General features: G+C 42.7%; 1 protein-coding gene across 4 annotated transcripts in view; it reads left to right on the top strand.

Annotated features, from left to right (window-relative positions):
* The window catches only part of PIEZO2 (piezo type mechanosensitive ion channel component 2), a gene marked incomplete at its 5' end in the record, with an annotated part of 335237 nt that overhangs the window by 148380 nt on the left and 165958 nt on the right, over positions 1-20899 (top strand). For all 4 annotated transcript variants that reach the window (XM_082853234.1, XM_082853232.1, XM_082853233.1 and 1 more), the window contains one exon: positions 12832-12874. In XM_082853234.1, the coding sequence (XP_082709360.1) occupies positions 12832-12874 (43 nt within the window). The remainder of the gene's footprint in view (positions 1-12831; positions 12875-20899) is intronic.

Here is a 20899-nt window from a genome sequence, read left to right as displayed (position 1 = left end):
TGTACTCTGTATTTTGTAATAACCTATAAGGGAAAAGAATCTGAAAAAGAATACATATATATGTATGCATATATAACTGAATCACTGTGCTGTACACCTGAAACTAACACGATATTGTAAATCAACTACACTTCAATAAACTAATCTGTGAGTGGGAGCAGCAGCCGTTTCTATTCTGAGGGCTGGTTGCAAACGGGGCCAAGAAAGGGGTAGGGGCCCTCACCTCTCCCAGCCTGCCAAGGACCCTCTTCTTCCCGGACCCTCAAAGGTAAGATGCGATGTGTGGGCCCCATTCCTTGCCTGTGTCTTGTTTGAAATGGTCCCCAAATGTGAAACTTCTGAAATGCAAAATTATGGTTCACAGTGAGCATTTAGGAAGAGCTGTTCCTTCTTTTGTTCAAACTTTCCAGTCTTCCTTGAAGGTACAGGAGACGGTGTAGGAATCTGGTCAGAATCACTCAGAATTTCTTTGCATCTGGGGCAATTCTGCACCGTTTGGGAATCACTTCAGTGAAGACAGGATGGGGGGTGTATCCCCGTCACCCCGACGAGGGCGCCAGCATTACCTGTGAGCGTTCCCGGTCCCTATTGCACCGTTCTGGTTTCTTCTGTGGAGCCCCACATTTCAGTGGGGTGCTCAGGCGAGGTGCTCCTGCTCATCACATAAACAAGAATATTTTCTGCGGCTCTGCCTTACGCTGTAGCTGTGGTTAATGCCGGGAGTGTTTACATAAAGCCCGATGCACGGGTACCTTTTCGGCAGCAGTTGGGAGGCCGCAGTTAGCCAAAGCCTCAGCAAAGTTCTGTAAATCTTTTTGAGTCAGCACAAAGACAAACCAAGACTTTATTTTTCTCTCTTTCCGTTAATGCATCCAAATTAAACCATTAAGCGGGGATGAAGGTGAAGTGCTGTAAGTTTTGCACAGATAGGAAGGGGCCACGTTTAGCCCTGAGACATGGGCACCAGACTTGTATCGCCTTGCATCCCAAACGCTTCCCGGCTGTTTCCTCCACTTTGAACTACAACCCAGGAAGAGACGTTCTGGCCTGTGTCATGCAGATGCCCCCATAGGACGGTGGCCCCGAATCTCTTAAGGTCACTAAGAAACAAGGGCATCTCTTGGCTGTTGTCATGCCGGCTCTGTGCACCAGGATGTGATGGCGTTGAGACCATCCGTGGACTAAATCACTGACTAAATCACCTGCTCCGTGTTCATCACATTTGTTCATTTACAATACCCCCTTTTCATTGTTTATGTATAGCGTTTGGCCCCAGGCATGGTTTAAGAACTCAGGATTGAAAAACTAGAACTCTGACTCCTTCCCCTCCCAAGGGGAGTGAGGAGGACATGTGAGGCAGAGGAATCAGGACACAGGGGACCAAGTGGGTGTGTCCATCTCATTCCCCGAGACTTCGCGGGCAGTGACAGTCCACGCGGCCCCTGCCCAGCAGCCTGGGCCTCTGCTTCTGTTTCTGTAAGGTTGCTGTCTGTGACCTCGTGCTCTGACAACTTGCGTTTGTCACCCTGCACCCCTGAACCAGAACTCAGCATCCTCCTCTGCATTGTAGACTTCGCATTTTACTTCCAAGTCCTCCTCTCCCTTTCTGTCCAATGGAAACACTGATGTTTGTCTCAAAGCCCAAGGCCTGGGGGGATCCTGTTCCCTTGCCTAACCATCTGTGTTAGAGCCCCACTCCCTCCCGAGGGAGGTCACCTCTCAGGGGCTGCTTTAGGGACCGAGCCTCCGAGGGAAGGTAGGGCATTGTGAATAAGGAGGGGCTTCTGAATGTCTGACTCCCCCAGACTAAATATAATACATTAATCCACGTCTAAGTTCTTCAGGGGAATTGGTCGCTTGCCCTTGTCAGAAACATTTTATTCCCCTAAATTGTAGTTTTTGTATCTACAATTAGACCTAAAGCAGAGAGAAGACACCATAAAGTGAAAGAAGCCTGTCTGCTAGAGTTATCAGCACCCAGGAAGGCTTCCGTCTGCAACATACAGCGTCCGTCTGGACTCCTGGAAAAGCACAGCGGGAGGGGAATTCTGTCGTGTGTCCAAGAAAGCTTTACCCTTCATGTCAGGTGCCAGTAAATACTTCACATTTGAAAATACTCTATACAGAGCGACTTTTTAAGTCTGGTATTTGCTGCATCTTTAAAAGCATATTGATGGCTTTTCAACTGCTTCAAATTTCAAGCTCAGGGATTCTGCTCTGTGCCAGAAGATTAGTCAGATATTCTTGTATGTGCCTGTAATGTTCACAGTATTTATCAGTAAAAAGCATGATTCTGGAGAAAAGGCTTGGCTGTCCCAGAACTGTTACATCAGCCTCTCTCCATGGCCTGGGGGGAGCGAGGGGACCACCCCCTCCCACCGTCTGTGGCCTGGAAACTCCCCCATAAGTCTCCCCGTCTGACCAAATTCAGGATTCTGTTTGGAGAGAAAAGTCCCCCACAGATGCTTTTTGGGGCCAAGAACCCAAGCTTCAAAGAGTCTCGGTCCAAAAAAGTAAAGAAGAGAAAAGAAAATCCTGACTTCTGAGAGGGTTGAAGGTGAATCCGATAACAATACTGGGAAACGTGACCCGGTCCTGGAAGCCAACGGAGGATGCTCAGATGAGACGTCCAGGAAGTGTGTGGCCTGCCTTCTCCACTGTGTGTGACCCGGGGACGGATGCAGGCCTGCGGTCCCTGTGCCCGAGGCTGCACAGCGAACTCAGCAATGACATTTTTATTTGTTCTTCCTCAGAAGCAGGGTGTGGGTGAGGGCTTTGCTGTCAGACTGCACAGGGATTTGGTTGTTTCCAATAAAACCTCAGGAAAAACAAGGCACACACCTCTGGCGATGGGAATTTGTAGTTAGTGTAAAGGAAGCCACAGCCCGGGTAAGGAACCGCAATGCCATGATAGATGCCCGAAGGAGCACCAAAGTGACACCCTCATCCCAGGAGACAGGGCCTCCTCCACCGAAATACTGGCCCAAGTGCTAGAGATAATGGCCAGTGAGAAAACCAAATCGGTTTTCTTCCTCCTTCTCTCAACATAATGTAACTACATTTTTCTTGGAGAAAAGATGGTTGTTTGTTAAGACATCTTGTTGGCCAACCTTGAGTTTCATCGTTGCTGCCCTCCCTTTGTGTATGTGTGTGTGTGTGTGCGCGCGCGCACGTCCTCTGCGTGAGGACGCTGCTCTTTCAGCTTCTGCAGAAATGACAGGGTCCCCGACGTGCGATTCACGTTCTCGTGTGTATTTTTAAGGGACAACCTCATAAACCGCAATCTGAATACTTTTATAAGCTTGTGAAGCTCTTTCTGAAGGACTTAGTTTAAATGAAATTAGTTATGGGTTTAACCTAAATATGCATCTATGCCCTTCCCCTAAGATAATTTTAGGAGGGTTTTGGCAAATATACACTAAACGGAAAAACATATAATGCAAGATGGATTAACTGAAACAAAGCACAAGATATAATGATGCTCCAAATTAAAAAGAGAAGAGATGCTAAAGTTTATTCCTGGACCTTGTAGTGTGTGCATGTGTCTGAGTGTGTGAGTGTGAGCGTGTAGGGACGAGGGATGGAGAGGGGAAATCGGCTGTGGTATTCTGCACAGTTGATGCTCTCAGCTCCTAGGTGCTGCCTTGTTCATGTAAAGCACTGGTTGAGAAGCTGGTTGGGGGCCTAATATCAGTAGCGGCTACCAGTATATACCACCTAGTTTGTGCCGGACACTGTGCAGATGCTCTGAATACACGTCCTCGTTGTATTTGTGTGAAGACGGCTTCAATCCTCATTTCAGAGATGCCTCAACTAAGCTGCAGACCTGGAGCTGGCCATCGTGACATCACACATCATGACATCATAGCTGGGCATGACAAGTCATGGGGTTGTCATGGGTCAGGGCCAAAGTTAATTTTGCTGCAAAAGCTGAGTTCTTGCCATCTGTCCTGCTGAAATTTGGGGTGCTTCATTTTTGGTTTTCAGAGAAAACTGACACCCTGAAATAGAGGAAGATTAGCACCAGTGGTGTCATCTAGTCGAAGTATGTGAAATCACAAGCTAGCTTAAGAAAGGATAAAAGTTGTGTCTCATCGACTCTGAAATGTAAAATTTTATATTTGAGGCCTAGAAAATAAGAACACGTGCGTTACACATTAGCTTATGAAGAAGTGGTGACATAACACCCTCATCAGGGACAGCCTCTGACTTGGTCTCCTGCTAAAATCAGGCCCCCATCTAAGGGACCATTTGTGAGCTGTCAGACACTGCCCACCTGTATCCTCAAAGCTGAGCACTGCCCTAGGTGGACTGCAGACTGCCGATTTTAACACTTTCTGGTGATTTCCCAGTTATTCAGTGATTTTCCTATAGGTCTTTACCTCATTAAATTTCTATATCCAACCGTATCATGAAGATCATATAAGAATGAGCAGGATGGAATCTCAGTTAGCTCATTTCTTTTTATAAAAAATCTAATTTTAGTGTCACATACTATTCCACTGTGTATAAACAGTGTATATAAACATTTTCTAATTATTGTGTATTTAGTCCATTTCTAGCACTCAGGATGGGTAGTTGCCAGGGATTTTCAGACCCCAGCTATTCCTATAATTTTTCCTATAACTGATGAGGACTATGTGTCCCCAAAAGACAGTGGACCATGGAGGGGTGGTTCCCTTCTTCCCTGCCCATCACTCTCCGCACACAACCATCCTACCCCACACACGTCCAAACACAAACACAAATATATGCATGCTTAGGCAAACATAAATACACACACAAACTCTTGGACTGGGGGTGGAAAGGTATTGAAGGCAGGAGGGCAGGGGAAGGTGGGGATGATGATGATGATGGTGATGATGATGCTGGTGATGGTGATGGTGATGATGGTGATGATGGTGATGATGATGGTGATGATAATGATGGTGATGATGATGGTGATGATAGTGATGGTGATGATGATGGTGATGATAGTGATAGTGATGGTGATGATAGTGATGGTGATGATGATGGTGATGGTGATGGTGGTGATGATGGTGGTGGTGATGATGATGATATTGACGATGATGGTGATGATGTTGGGAGCAAAAGAAAGAGGCATCCTTGGCAGAGAAGGTGCAGTTGCCCACTTTCTGGTTTGTATGGACTTTGTGTTTCTGAACTGGGGCTAATACACTGGGGAAAGAACAAAACATACTTTTATCTCCTTTAAGGCTGCTTTGGTTTCCATGGGAGACATACGCATAGAACCTTACAAGTTGAGTTTCACTATTCAATTCAGTTAACTAACCTACGTGTGAAAGTTTCTCTGAGATTCTGGAAAATAGATTTATTCTGTGTGTGTGTGTTTCTCTCTTCCAGTGTGTCCGTAGCTATTATAGTGGGAAGTTGGTGGGAGAAGCATCACTGACTGCCAATCAGATCTAATCTTCAACCAGAGATGTTATAGCCAATAATTATGTTTAGAAATCCATTATTTGATGAGGGGGTTAATTATTTAGGATTTACATTTCATTTTAGAGTAATTTGAAAGTAAGTTTTCAAAGTCTTTTAGGATGTTGTTGCATCCTCCACTCATAGAAGAGAGTGTTGCATAGTTGTGAACAGGCTTGAAGATTTGTGGAGAGGCTTGTCCTAGTCTCTACAAAGAGTGAATACTGGTCGTGGGTATTTTTCAGACTGACTAGTCAACTCAGATAATAGCACAAAATATGCACTGTGCTCATCTAAGACCTCCTAGAGTTCAGATATATGGATATTAAAGGATTCATGAAGATCAAAGAAACAATTTAATATTTGTTCTCACCTATTGGGAAGACAAATATGTAAATTAAAAAACTGAAAAGCTAAAATGATAGAAATCAATTAATAATGTAAACATTCATCAGTTCTATTCAGGGAAATACATGATTAATTTTTGAAATTTAATTATGAAATTTTTAATGAAAAGGGCAAATGTATTTGCTGCAGATATGCCACATTTGAGATTATTAGCCCTAATATATAAAGTGTTCTAACAAATCAATAGGACAAAGACAAACATCTAACAGACAAATGGGCAATGAACATGAACAGACAATTCAGAAAAGAAAATACTAAAATTGCATACAAACCTAAGAACATTTGTTTAATTTCATTCTTAATTATGAAAATATAAGTTCAAATAAAATGTCTTATAAAAGATAAAAAGATTCATAAAATTGAATTCGATCAAGTATATGTATTTGAATAAAATTTGAGGATAAAAATTTTTATAGTATTAATCAAAATTTTGCATGTGATGTATCACAATACAATAGTTCTACTTTGAGGAATTTATCTTAAAGTAATAACTAAATAAGTGTTCAAAGATATATGTAAAAGGTGTTCAAAATATTGCTATATGTAATAGCAAAAATGTAGATATAATTTGTATAGCACCGGCAATTGATAAGGAACTTGCGTTTTATTAAATTATGTAATACTCTATGTGCATTAAAATGATTAGAGGTCCATATTTATTGGCACAGAAAGAGTTACGTTATATATTATTACGTGATTAAAGCCATGTCATCTGGATACTGATGATCAGAGCCGGGGATGATGGACATTACAAAACAAGAGTGTTAGGTAGAGGTGAAAATGATGCTTTAAAAAATATACCTGTATAGGTCTTTTAATATAAAAAGTATTAATTAAGGGATGGTAAAGATTTTTTTCCTTATCCTTATCTTTTACAGTTACTTTTAACTCACTAATGATAAATGTCACCTGGGAATTAGGACTCAGAGAATTTTGCAGATCTCACCATTTCACCCAAAATGCTGAAATTGCTCCTTGTCTGGGAGAACTGCATTGCTTGGATACACATCACCCATTAGAGCAGCCATTCCTGGGGTTTGATGGAGTTCAGGTGCAATTCAACACAAGAGCATCTTAACATTTGCAAAGTGAAATATCACTACTAGTCAATTGAGAAGAATCTATTTTCCTCTTAGAATTTCACATTCTGTCCTACATTCAATGTGTGGTAAAATCTTGACTCTTTGATTGGGTAGGAAAATCTTTTCCTTTAAACAGTTAAAAATAATGTCGATGAAGCTTCTACCAGAAAGCTCCTAAGTGGTAACATTTTCTGGTATTTGACTGTTTCATCACCAATTTCTGTGCCAGGTCCCAAGTTCAGCTGCCTGGAAGCCCCTATGATATATGAAAATGCTGCCACTTTTATAGGAATATGCTGGCAAAAATCTGCCACTCCCATGTGTTATTAGTCCTTTTCCGCTAATTATTTTGGAAAAAGCAGAGGTGCAGGTCCAAATTCAACTGACTGTCAATGTCTGGGACACACTTGGTGTAAACCTGTTCAATTAGGAGAAAAATCTGTGCCTCATTGGACCACCAGTTTTCCAAATGCATTATGAAACTTGTAGTTGCATTTTTGTATTAGAAATTGAGCAATAAGTTGATTTTAAAATTATTGATAAAAGTAATCAATGAAGAAACATAACAAAGTGAGTAACCAATTTACAACACCAAGGTAGAGATTTTTGCATGTTCACTAACATTTATGAAAAAATGAAATTACAAACTGAATGGGAGCTGTGGAAAACCCCTTGGTGTTATAAAGACCCCAGAGTAATTTGTGTAAAAAAATACAGACGACCAGAGCCGGGCTGAGAGAACTCAGTTGGCTGGTTTCAAGTAACAGTCAAAGCCCTGTGGTTTTAAACCGCGACTACAGAAAAATTAGGTGAAATAAAAAATAATCAGCCCTGCTCCATCATGTACCAGGTACATATCTACGTGTATTTGTACAGACTGAGCTCCTGCTGGGCATACTGAGTGTTTCACAAAATTACCGCGGTAGAAGCTCACGGGTTCCAGAGGAGGGGTTTGATGACACAGCACGTCTGCTCTAGGCACTTCGTGCTTCTTAAGTTAATAACCAGACGCACAAAACTTTGTGGAGCTAAAAATGAAATATTTTGAATCTATATTATAACCAGATCGGGGCAAGAGACAAATGATAGGAAGGAGGAAAAGGAAGAAGGAAGGAGAGACAAGGACAGGACCCCCATGCAGGACAGGGCAGTGAGGGAGGGAGTTAAAGCGCTGGGTCTGCAGTCCCGAATCCCCCACCCCTCAGCTTATCACCCGAAAGAGGGATAATAATAGTACTGACCTCATGGATTAAATTAGCTGATATGTATAAGTGGGCACCTGTTAAGGGGGTGAGTGTAACCCGGTTTGTTTAATTGAATTATAGTTGATTTACAATGTTGTGTTAGTTTCAGGTGCACAGCAAAGTGATTCAGTTATACATACATATATATATATGTATGCATTCTTTTTCAGATTCTTTGCCATTATAGGTTATTACAAGATATTGAATATAGTTCCCTGTGCTATACAGCAGAACATTGCTGATTATCTATTCTATATATAGTAGTGCGTATATGTCAATCCCAATCTCCCAATTTATCCCTTGCCTGCCCCTCTTCCCCCCGGTAACCATAAGTTTGTTTTCTGTGTCTTTGGAGCTATTTGTTGTGTAAATAAATTCATTTGTATCATTTTTTTCAATTCCACATATAAGTGATATATTGTATTTGTCTTTTCTTTCTGATTTACTTCACTTAGTATGATAATCTCTAGGTCCATCCATGTTGCTGCAAATGGCATTATTTTGGTTTTTTTTATGGCCGAGTAGTATTACATTGTATATATATACACATATATATTACATTGTGTATCTATCTACCTGTCTGTCTATCTCACGTGTTCTTTATACATTCACCTGTGGATGGACACTTAGGTTCCTTCCTTGTCTTGGCTTACATGTTTCTATTGCTATGTTAATTTGGGGGAGAATGTCCATTCTCTTAATTTAAAATATGGTTTTGAAAGGCTGGAATTTCTTAAAAATATTTTAATTCCCACCTAAAATTTTGATGCTCAAGGTGTTGTTAAAATCTTATTTTTCTTGTTCATATGTGGTGCTCTTCGAGATACAAATGTCAGACTTGAAACTAGACTTAGCACTGGAGGAAACAACACAGATTTTCCTCTCTTGTAACAGGAGTGGCAGGAAGGTGGGGACACCAAGAACTGCTGGGAACAGACCCTGGGATGCCAACAGCAGCCCCCTCTCCTCTTTCCTGGCTTCCCTCTGCTCAGGACCCCTTTTTTCCTCTTACACAGCGTTCTCCCTGTGGCCATCATATTGGGAACATTGTCAGGGCTGGGCTCACATGACCTTGGTTCTCCGACAGGTGAGGAAAAGAGCTTCTTACCTGCCTGGGGAAGGTTCCACTTTGGCCTGACCTAGCCCATCACATGCACATATGGTCACCTGTGACCAGGAGACAGGTGCTGCAGGGATGTCCAGATCCCCTGCCCCCATGGCCAGGGTGGGAGGTAGGATGCCTTGGGGCCCGCAGAAGCAGCTTATTGGCCGGGGCAAAGTAGTTCCCAAAGAAAGGAGAACTCCAAAACTGCTTTCTGTTGCGGAAAGACAGGAACTTGGAAGCTGCTGAGGCCAGCAGGAACATGGGATGGAAGAGGGAGGAGAGGGAGGATGGGTGCACAGAGCCTGGTTCACCTTGTAAAGGAGTAGCTGTCAATGGATTAGATTCATTCCAGGAGTAGATGCCCTGCTTCTGGGCACGGCACTTCCCACTTGGGAGTGTTGGTGCTGAAGGATGTTAAGGGATATTTTGTCACCTGAGACACACATGGATGAGACAGTGGAACTTGCCCTGCAGACTGAGTGATATTTAGCCCAGGTTTTGTTTCCAGCTTTTGGACTCGGTTACCCTCCCTCTGCTCCAGATGTCAGCTCTGTCACTGAGATGCCAATGCTATCAAGGGAAATTCTTCTTTTATTTAATTATTTTAGATTTAAATTTATTTTATATTGGCGTATAGTTGATTTACAATGTTGTGTTAGTCTCAGGTGTACAGCAAAGTGATTCAGTTATACATATACATATATCCATTCTTTTTCAGATTCTTTTCCCATATAGGTTATTACAGAATACTGAGTAGAGTTCCTGGTGCTATACAGTAGGACCTTGTTGATTATCTATTGTATATATAGTAGTGTGTATATGTTAATCCCAAACTTCTAATTTATCCCTCCCCTCACCTTCGCCCTTTGGTAACTAATTTTTAAAAGTGAAGAATGCAATGCATGATTTCTAACTACTTCATCTAACATTGGAAAGGAACAACCCCTCTAGTGAATTATATCCATTTCTCTATGCTATACATTTCCCTTCTTTTCATTGTTGCTGTCCTTTGCTTTCACCTGCAGACTGTAACATGTTCTAGACTTCATATTATAAATCTCATTTAAAAAGCGTTGAATCAAGGAAGTCTGCCAGCAACTTTGTTTTCTCTGCTTTTCTCTCTGTGTTGGACTGCTCTGGCACGGGAGAATCATATTACTTTACCATGTAAAACATGGTGAATGGCTGTAAAAGAATTCCCCAGCAACTGAATAATGGGCTGTCAAAAATATTCCTGGTGCCAAAGGATCTGGATATGTCGGTTCCATTTATTGTGTTTCTCCTTTCCCCATGACTAAGTGCTCACAAAAGACACAAAAACCCAAACCTCTAGAGTATGTGGTATTCGAGGACAGAAACCATATTTTAATATATTCAGTCTCATACCTAATGTATTAAGATGTTTAGTAGAGGCTCACCAGCAAACGATGATGAGCACCTATGGTATGTAAGATGCTCAAATTACTAATTAAATTGACTTCTAGTGACAGGAAGGAAGGTGTGCTCCCCCATCTCCACTGTGCTTGGTTGGATGGGTTAATAATATTTATTTTAAGGAGTACTGACCCCAAAACTTTTACCTTGTTCTGTCCTTTTGGAATAAGTTTATTTTTCTCAGATATATGAAAATGGAACCTATTTCTTAATTAAAGTTCCGTGTTTTAAGAGCCTGAATGTGCAGTCTAGCAAAATCATTCATCTTTATTTTACCTTGATAATAAATGGCGTCTATTTAAAAAATCAATTTTAGAATGCACTGAGAAGATCTGGGGGAAAAAATGGAAATGTGGAAAAAGTTAAAAGGTGCTTTGTTTCTCAATGAAAGCAAGAGAAGTCAAGAAAAGTAGCATCTAAATGCCTCCCTACCCCCACCCTCCCCACTGGGTCCGAGCACAGACTGTCTGCTTCTCACTTGGCGTGAGGCTCTTAATGTCTCCCACCTCTGACTTTGGGCCAGACTGTTGCCAGCGGTCCCGGAGTTCAGCGTGGTTTCTGATTCAGGTTATATATTCTTGGGCAGTGTCTTAATTGCTAGTATTCAGGGGCAGGATTACTGTCGTTTAAGAATTCCTGAGATGGGGATTCTCCATTGTTTTGCACGTGACTCACAGGACAGATGACAGTCATATGGGGCCCACTCCCCTGGTTCAGGGGCCCTCAGAAATTCCTGGGCTGCTTAACTAAAATTCCAGGTCTTTTCCTCCTACTTAGCAAAGCCTATTGGAATTCAACTGGGCAAGAGTAACTTCGTCCGAGGAGATCAACCTGATCTGCTTTAAATTTATGTGTGTACGCATGTGTGTGTACTTCTGATCCCAAATTTAGTTCTGCATTATTTATAGCAATTATTTAAAGCGCTCCATCATAACCGAGTAGTATGAACCCAAGTCCCTTAGTGAAATCACCACATTCATGCTCCCTTGGGACTAGCTTAGTCCTCAGAGAGGGCCCAGGAAACTACTTTGTATAATCTCCTGTCTTTCCAGAAAGTCTGTCTAATGCCTAGGAGGCACTGATTGTCCGCCCGAGAATAAAGCACTGGAGGCAGAGTTCTCAAGAAAGAGACATAAGTGCCATCCTGGCTTACTGTGACTTGAGGAACAGAAGCAGGGTGGCTTTTAACTGCCTCTGGAGACCCAGTGCTGAATTCACCACTTCCTGTTTGCAAGACTAAACTGTACAGAAAGGTAGTGATTATCTGCTGTGATTATTAACGCAACTAGTGCATAACACAGCTCATGGATTTAGGGCTGGGGGGGTGGGGTGGGCGGGCAGTGGTGTCCACTTGAACAGTTACTGAAATCAAGATATTGTTGCCACTGGCTGAGCATCGGGAAAATGTCGAGGTGTGGGTTAGCAGAACCCTTACCTCTCGCGAATGCAGGCTTCTTATTGACATGGTCTTTGATAAAAACGAGCACTTTTCTTTACATTAAGTACTCAGAAAATTGTTATGCTTATAATGTAGGGAAGAATTATTTCATGAAAAAATTGTAGAAAATCATTTTTATACCTAGCTGTTCTTCTGTGGACTTGGATACACTGTTCGTCAAATTGTGTCACTGGAAACAGCGTTTTCACACTCAGGAGACTTCCAATTAAAATGTTCAGCTTAAAAAATACATGTAAATCCTGTGCTTCAGCATTGAGGAGGTAAAGCCATGGTGTCTAGTGGACTGGAATGTCAAAGTGCCCTCCAGCTTTCCAAATGCCACGTGAAGTTCAAAGTTGAATTTTGGAAAGTGCAGCTTACAATGTGCTACTATTTCATTACTTTTGACAGGAGAGTGTTACACATTTTTCTGCTTGGGACACATGTAGACTTTTAGAGAATGATTTATTGGTCTGCTCTGTTACTGGGGGCGGGGGTGGTGGTGGTATGCACTCACCTGGGCTGGTCTCTGAAAGGCCATTTGGGGAGGCAGGGAGGGATGCCTTTGAGGAAAGACAGTCATTCTGCTTAGATGTACAAGCAAATCTCCACCAGGCTGTGCAAAATCAGGGCAAAACTGAATCCTTGTTGTGCATTTAATAGCATCTCTTCCTTCTGTTACAGGCTCAACCTGGGAAAAGACGTTCCGACAGATCGGCTTTGAAAGGTAAGCAGGGCTTGGTTACTCATGGCCTATTTTATTCCAAGCAGCTCATTGACTATAAATTGGTGGTCTTGCCACCATTACTTCGGTGACTGTGCCCTTGAGTAAGTCATCGTTTTTGAGCCTCAATTTCCTTGTAAAGTAGACCTTTGCTTTATGACATTTTTGCCTGCACACAGAGTGAAAATGTAGACTAAATGGAGCAATTTATGTGAAAATGCTTCTTCAACTGTGAAATAGTGTGAAAGGTAAATTGTAGAATTAGAGCATCACAGAAAAGAGAGTAAACTTTCTGATGTCATGTGTTATATTTAGTTCTACAGGTTTAGTACAGAGAAATTTATATTTATATTGATATCTTTGCAATAATTAAAATTGTCCAATCTTATTAGCTCAAAGTGGAAGGCTGAGATCGTGTCACTCTTCGCTAAAAGCATTTCTACACCAGAAGAGAAAAAGCATACTCATTATAACATCAGAAAATGTGGAGGTAGGTAGGGTCAATATAGGCCTAATGGCAGCATAAAGGGCATTTAGCATCTCATAGTGAACTTGCAATGTCGATACAGCTATTGAAAGAGAGAAAAGTGATTTTTTTTTTTTTTTTACTCTACAGGTAGCTTTTGACTAGTTCTTTTCATCGTATTGAAAATGTGTTTTTATGTGTATTGATCAAGCTGACAGAGTGCTTAGAGCATATAAAAGGGGTAATAAAATACCTTAGAATGCATCATTTCTCCAGTAGCGAGTGAGTACAGCTAGCTCATCACCAGGCTGACTGTGATAGCATTTCTGGTACCATTTTTAATTGACTCAAAGGTTTATTTATTTCTCTCCGTACACTTACCTCCTGTCAGCACTGTCACTGTTGATCTCCCAGTGAGCTCCCACAGGTAGTCCTTGAGGTTATCGGAGGAGGTTGGCTTGGGATGGGCAGATCTCATGGATCAACTTAAAAGCTGGACTATCATGTGCGGCCTCACCGTGTGTGAAACCTTTCCCCAAAGCATCTTTCTCTTGATTCTTCTTTTGTGTTCCGGAAAATGTCAACGATAACCAAAGAGGAGAGAAGAGCAAATTGAACATCAGTTATCTGTTGCCCAGCTTCAAGGACACTTTGCCATACTTGCTTTGTCCATTTTTAGGGGGGAGGGGGCTAAAATATTGCAAAGAAAATCTCAGGTATCATGTCAGTTCGTCCCTGCTTAAGTCAGTATACGTCTCTGAAAAAATGGATGTTTTCTTTCAGAATCATGATGCCGCAGTGGTACCAAATACAAATACCAGTAAGTCCTTAGCACCATTTAATACCCAGTCAATGTTTACATTTCCTGATCATCTCAAAAATGTCATCTTACAGATATTGGTTTGAATCAGCATGCTTCTAAAGCCCACACATTCCATTTTAAATTTTTAGTTTTAAAAAGTTAAAAAAACTTTTTTTGACTGAGTTATAATTAACATACAATATATTAGTTTCAGGTGTACAACATAATGATTTGATATTTTTATACATCACGAAATGGTCACCACCATAAGGCCAGTTACCGTGGTCACCACACATTCTGTTCTGTTGTCACATCTCAAGCCTCTGTGTTGGGATCGCGTCCCCCGATTCCCTCCCATCTTCGTTGGGTTTCTCTTCACTTTCCTGGCTTCCGAGGAAACCAGCTCAGCTGTCTTGTAGAACCGCTGTCTTGTCTGGATGTGTCTGTTTGTGGCATTGTTTACCTTGTCATTCTACCCTCTGTTTCATGTAAACTCAAATCACTCCCTTTCTGCCATTGGGGGCAACTTCGTGTTGACTTCTTGTCCTTTGATGCAGGCCACCTGGTCCTTTATCGTTTCCGTCCTTCTAGCATAGCTGGAGTTATCAAGCCCACCCAGTATTCTGGACCTGGAGTCAGCCATTTATCCCAAGGGTGGACACGGAGGCGGCTCCCAGCCTTTGGCTCTTACCAGAATACCTTGAAATGAATAACCTTGTGCACACTTGTATTTTTGCCAGATATCCGAGGGATAGGTTGCCAAGTACAATCAAAGAATAAGTTTTTATGGAATTTTGCTAAACATTGCCAAATTTCTCTCCTTAAAATTTCGGCAGTTTGCACCCCCCGCCAGCAGTGGATGAGAGCAGTTGTTTCCCCAGAGCCTCGCCAACAGAACATGCTGTCAAACTTGAGATTTTTTGGCCAATCTGTTAGGTGAGAAATGGTATCTCAGTGTCCTTTTTTTTTTTTGCGGTACGCGGGCCTCTCACTGTTGTGGCCTCTCCCGTTGCGGAGCACAGGCTCCGGACGCGCAGGCCCAGCAGCCATGGCCCACGGGCCCAGCCGCTCCACGGCATGTGGGATCCTCCCGGACCGGGGCACGAACCCGCGTCCCCTGCATCGGCAGGCGGACCCTCAACCACTGCGCCACCAGGGAAGCCCTCAGTGTCCTTTTAATCTGCATTTATCCTGAGTCATTTTTCTGTAGAGCAAAGTGCAGGCTGAGATTCTTTGCTGTCTCCTGAGTGAAGCACTCAGGGCAAGAGCTTCTTCCAAGATGGTTAAGGATTCATCGATCTGCAGAATTTGGCAATTGGAACATATTCTTCCTAGTTTGCATGATCTTAACCTTTTGCTTACTTGAATAACGATTTAATGAAAACAACTGCCGTGCGCCAATCATTTCCAGTCCATACAACAATCCCACAGACGAGGGATTGGCAAACTTTTACTCTGCAGGGTGGATAGGCCACATTTCAGGTTCTTCTGTTGTAGCAGAAGGCAGCCACAGACAATGAGCATGGATGTGTTCCGATAAAACTTTATTTACAAAAACAGGAAGCTGGCCGGATTGGCTACTAGCCGTCCTTTGTGACCCACACTGTAGACTGTGGGCCCCATCTGACAGGGAAGGAAACCGGAAGAAAATCGAGTAGCTACCCAGAGAGTCATAGCCACGTGGGCGTATTGACCTGCATTTAAGCGAAGGTCTGCCTGGCTTTCTACACCCAACCACACTGAATGCTTGAATTATAGCCTTCTTTGGCTTTGTGTTGTTTTATTTTTCTTATCCCTGTAGCTCTGGGGACGTAATCTTTAGTCTCAAGTCTTATCGGCTGTTCTCACTTAATGAACATTTTGAAGAAAGCCAGACAGTAAAATTTCCATATTATAATGCCTCTCTAAAATGGGTATGCTTCCAAATAGATGTACAAATAAAAATATTATTAAGGATATGCTGTAGTTTTGAACGGCAGTCCTAGTTTAGAGATCATCCCTGGTTTTAGACGTTATCTTAAAATGTCATCCTGTGTTTTCCCATGTTGTCCAGTGTTGCCTCATTAATGGGCAGGGGAGCCGTCTCTGCATTGCATCGAGTGTCTTAAAATACAGAGCAGATATTGATCTATGGGGTTGTTGTGCATTTACAGTTGCAAAGACCATGTCAAGCCGTGCTATTAAATATGGCCTTGCTTGATTTCTTCTCAAGTTTATCCTCGTCTTTCTCTTAAAGGGAATTCCAATTATATCCTCAATGAAGCTATCTGCTTCTTTAGAGCCATTGTAAGAGACATTGATCCTTTCAGCACTATGTCCTTTGAAGTTTGCCCATCAGTCTGTTGGCTAGCTGAATATTTTAAAGTGGTCACATGTAAAAACAAAGTGACTGAGTCAGCTAAACCTCAAAGCTTTCTCCAAGAAAAAGAAAGCAAAGGTGTCCTCTGCTGTACATTTTGTAATCCAAGGGAAGATCTAGGGATTGAGCCTGCCTGTAACACGATGAGACAGCGTGCAGCCCTTTCCTTCCCAGAAACCATGCCGTTATATACACTGTCTCAGAATAAATACACATTGTCACAGTTTATATGGCTGAATTCATGATAATGTGTTATGTTCACCTTGCAAACAATTGCTCTCTGTGGGCGATATCAGGAGTTTATTTTTCGATTTCATCAGAGGAGTGCTCGTGACATAGGAAGGATATAGGCTCCTGTAACTTGGGTTAGGGTTAGGGTTAGGGTTAGGCCTCGGGTTAGGGTATAAGATATAGGTTCCTACAACTTTGGTGCCACTCCCAAGACCCCTTTCCACTCCTGGTCGTAGATATTGCTGTCTGCATAACAAAAGGAGACTCAGTTGTTTTGTTTTTTTTCTCATTATGGAGAAAAATATCTGTGCCTAACATTTTTTATTTCATTCAGAAAGCTCACCTTTCCCTGCAGATTTTCTAAACTTTTGATTATAAATATTTCCAAAGCATAAGTCACTCACTCATCGAGGTAATGGTGATGCAGGTAGGCCTGGCCCTGTCCCTGCACTGATACTCTTGCAAGTTCTAAGCAAGTGTATCAGCCAGGGAGTGTCCCAGTGTCCCCAGGTTCCCCGTGGCTTCTTACAACAAATGCTTCTTTCTCGTTTGTGCAGAATCTGATGAGGAGGCAGACAACTTCGTGGGGAGGTTGCCTGTGCAAGGTGTGTCGCTGTTTGGCTTCAGTCTGTGACACCTCTGTCTTGACATGGTGTTTCTGAGTTTGCTTAAGCATGGAAGCAGAATTTGGGGAATTGCGCACTGGATTTTAAGTGTTTCCACCTGGAAGTTGCATCTGTCACCACAAGTCACAGTTCATGGCCCAAAGCAAGTCACTGTGCTGATTTAGGGGCCAGGAGCATATCCCTCTGCTGTGTGTGCGGGAGGGGACAGGAAGTGGAGCCACCAGAAAGCGCTAGTGTCCTCACAGGAAGCTGTGAGCGAGGTCTGCACGGGGTCTTCTCTTTCTTAAGCTACACTTTTCACTGGAGAAAAAATATTTCAGCTTGTTAGTGGGCTTGTGCACAGTAACCCGCCAACAGAAATAAGGTTCCTGCTCTCAGGGAAATCTTATCGATGCCTCTTTCAAAGTAACCATCTTCTACTGCTTTCTCACCCCTATTTACTTAAAAAGCAAGGTAGTTATTCTTAATAAATCTCTATAATCAGCACAGCACCTCAGGTTACATTAGTATTCACCCTTTGTACATGATTTTATTTGATGCTCTGCTTGGATAGTGGAATGAAATATCTTGCCCCTTCAAAGACTATTTTAAAATATAGATCTCAAAAATAAATTAAATAAATAAAATAAAATAAAATATAGATCTCCCTGAAGGCAGCCTGCTCTTATGAAACACAATTATCCCTAGGATTTTTTCCCTGGTGTAGAGATGGTTCAAGAGGCGTGGCTGTGTCTTGGTGGTGCACGGAGGGCAGCCTCCCACTGCCTGTCTGTTGTTGGCTCCCCTACCCCACTGTCTATTCCATGGGGAGCTCCCCGCCTCCATCAAGTTTTAGACATCATTGCTTTTGTGAAACCTGGCCTGATGGCTTCCTCTCACCTCTTCTTGTAACACTTTTCACGTGCCTCCTTGATGGTACTGGGTAAATTATTACTGCAGCTGTTCCCCTGTGTTTCTCCCACTCTGGGGCAGGAAGGATGGGTCTGTCTTGATATGCCTGACACATACTGACTGATCAGACGTTTGGTGAAGAGTTGACAGAGCCCTTGATGGGGAAGCACGTGGGCAGAAGGCAGGAAACCAGGGCCCCAGCATCTTCTTATCAGTACATCGCAGCTTGTAGGAGGACGGGGCAGCCTGCAGGTCGAGCTGGCTCAGGCCTCAGAGCAGAGGGGCTTTGAGTGTGTGTCCCTGTGAACAGTTACTTAATTCCCTGACCTTCCGAGTCTCTATCCTCTGACTGCCGAGTCTCCTGCCCTGAGTTGGACACCATGATGGGATCCCAGTACTAGGGTCAAGGGCTCCATGCAATCGGGGCCGTATCCGTCTTGTTCACTGAGGCATCTTGCACCTGACCCACCCAGGTGAGCAAAGTGAAAGATCGGATAAAGGGAGACACACTTGAGGACCTGATTCTGTGGCAGCAGAAGCAGGGAGGCTTAGCAGGTGTCTCTGCACCTGTTTCGTTGGTTTTCCCCCTTTTGTGTCTGTGGTCCCTTCAGGACACAGCAGCTACCGGTACTCTACCTCCACCTCCTCCCGGACCTTCCCCACCGGCTCAGCCACCGCCCTCAGGCTCCCTCCCTGCCTCCTGTCACCTCCTGTAACGAAGCCACCAGGTGTGTTCATGATCTTGTGTGTCTTATATGTCTTATTCTAGACCCTTGCTTCTGAGGGCAGGATGTGTGTCTTACTATTTTATAACCTCTAGTGCCAGCCCAGGGATTGTCAAATAATAGGCATTTAATAAATGTTTGATAAACAAATGGCCTTTTAAATAAATATTAGTGTGTCATTTCTCCGTTGGCCTCACCCCTACTTTCAGGGATTCTGCCCTTCTTGATGCATTTTAATTTCTATTGGCCTTTTCTTTTGGAGCATGAATTAATTACTTGAGAAATTTAAGGCCAATTTTTAAATTCGTTTTTATCCTCCAGCTTTATGTATAATTCATTCACTGTGTAATTGAAATTAATGCTGTTTCTTTAGGTAATATTATGTGAAATATTGAGGAATAATGGAAAGGTAGACTCCAAGGATGGTTTTGTGATATGCTTTTCTATTTGAAAACTCACATCCATGAAATGAGATTAAGTGAAATCAAATGAGGTTAAGTGAAATCAATTGTGATAGAAACAAAGATATTAATTTCTATAGTTTCTGCTATATTTTTCTGAATTTTTTTTTTTTTTTTTTTTTGGTACGCGGGCCTCTCACTGTTGTGGCCTCTCCCGTTGCGGAGCTCAGGCTCCGGACGCGCAGGCTCAGCGGCCATGGCTCACGGGCCCAGCCGCTCCGCGGCATGTGGGATCTTCCCGGACCGGGGCACGAACCCGTGTCCCCTGCATCGGTAGGCAGACTCTCAACCACTGAGCCACCAGGGAAGCCCTATTTTTCTGAAATTTTTAAGTTCCTAAGTCTGTATGATAAAGTGGGTAATATGAATACCTATTAATTTAAAGCAAGACAAGCATTTCTATATATTACTTCTCTGAGAAGCACATAGAAAGGAAAAAACATTAAATTCAAATCATACCATTACTGTAATCTTGTGCTCTACCGAGTTAAACCAGGGAGGTCCTAGTTGGGTTGTAGTTGTGTGTTGTCATACTTGCAGCTTTTAAAATAGCAGTACTTTTGCATATAAATGCACACAATGCATGTCTTGTGATTAAAAGATTTACCCTGTTGTTGTGCTAGCTTCCCACAAGATGAACTTCTAAATTATTTAATTCTTTCAGACTGTATATAAATATTTCTAGAAACTTTAGCAGGCTATTTGGAAATTATGTTACAAAATTTTTGTCAAAATAATCTATATTCAGAAAATGACGGGAAGTAAAGGATATTTCTGTGCTTTGGTGTTTAAAATTAAGCCCAACTTATTTATTTATTCATTTACTTGAACATTTTCAAACCTCTGCTTTGTGCCCACGCCTGGGCTAGATGCACACGTGATGGGAAGGCACTTAGATTCGTTCAAACCTCTCATACGCTGGCCTCGCTCTCTGTTAAGTGCTCGTCTGGTTTATGGAATTCTCACAGCATTTCTAGAGTTGGATTCTGCTGGCTTATTCTGGCTAACAGCCTTGTATCTCAGTGACTTAGGAGACCAGAGGTTTATTTCTTGTTCATATTGAACATCAGCTGCAAAAGCTGGATCGACGGTGGATCTTCTCCAAGCGCCTTCTTCTTTTTGGGATCCAGGCTGAACCGGGGCCTTCATTAGGTGGATGCCTTGCTTGCGACCGGGGAGAAACTGCTACAGCCACCGTGGCTTTTAGAGCCTGTGCCCAGGTGGGACACAGGCCACTTCTGCTACTTTCAAGTGCCTGAGAAGGTCACGTGGCCAACTCCAAGGTCATGGCCAGAGAAGCAGGTTCTTCCTGCAGGGGTGCCCTGCAGTCACACGGGAATGGCCAGGATATACAGTCTTGTTACAGGAAAGGAGAGGGTCTAGTTGGAAGAAGTCATATAATATATGTGTGTACCATCCCCATTTTACAAATGAGTGAAGGAAAACCAGAGTGGTTAAGTATTTTAT

This window comes from Leucopleurus acutus (assembly GCF_964270905.1).
Source record: "Leucopleurus acutus genome assembly, chromosome: 13".
Taxonomy (NCBI): Eukaryota; Metazoa; Chordata; class Mammalia; order Artiodactyla; family Delphinidae; genus Leucopleurus; species Leucopleurus acutus.
Note: the sequence above shows the minus strand (reverse complement) of the source record. Positions and strands in the feature narration are given on the sequence as shown.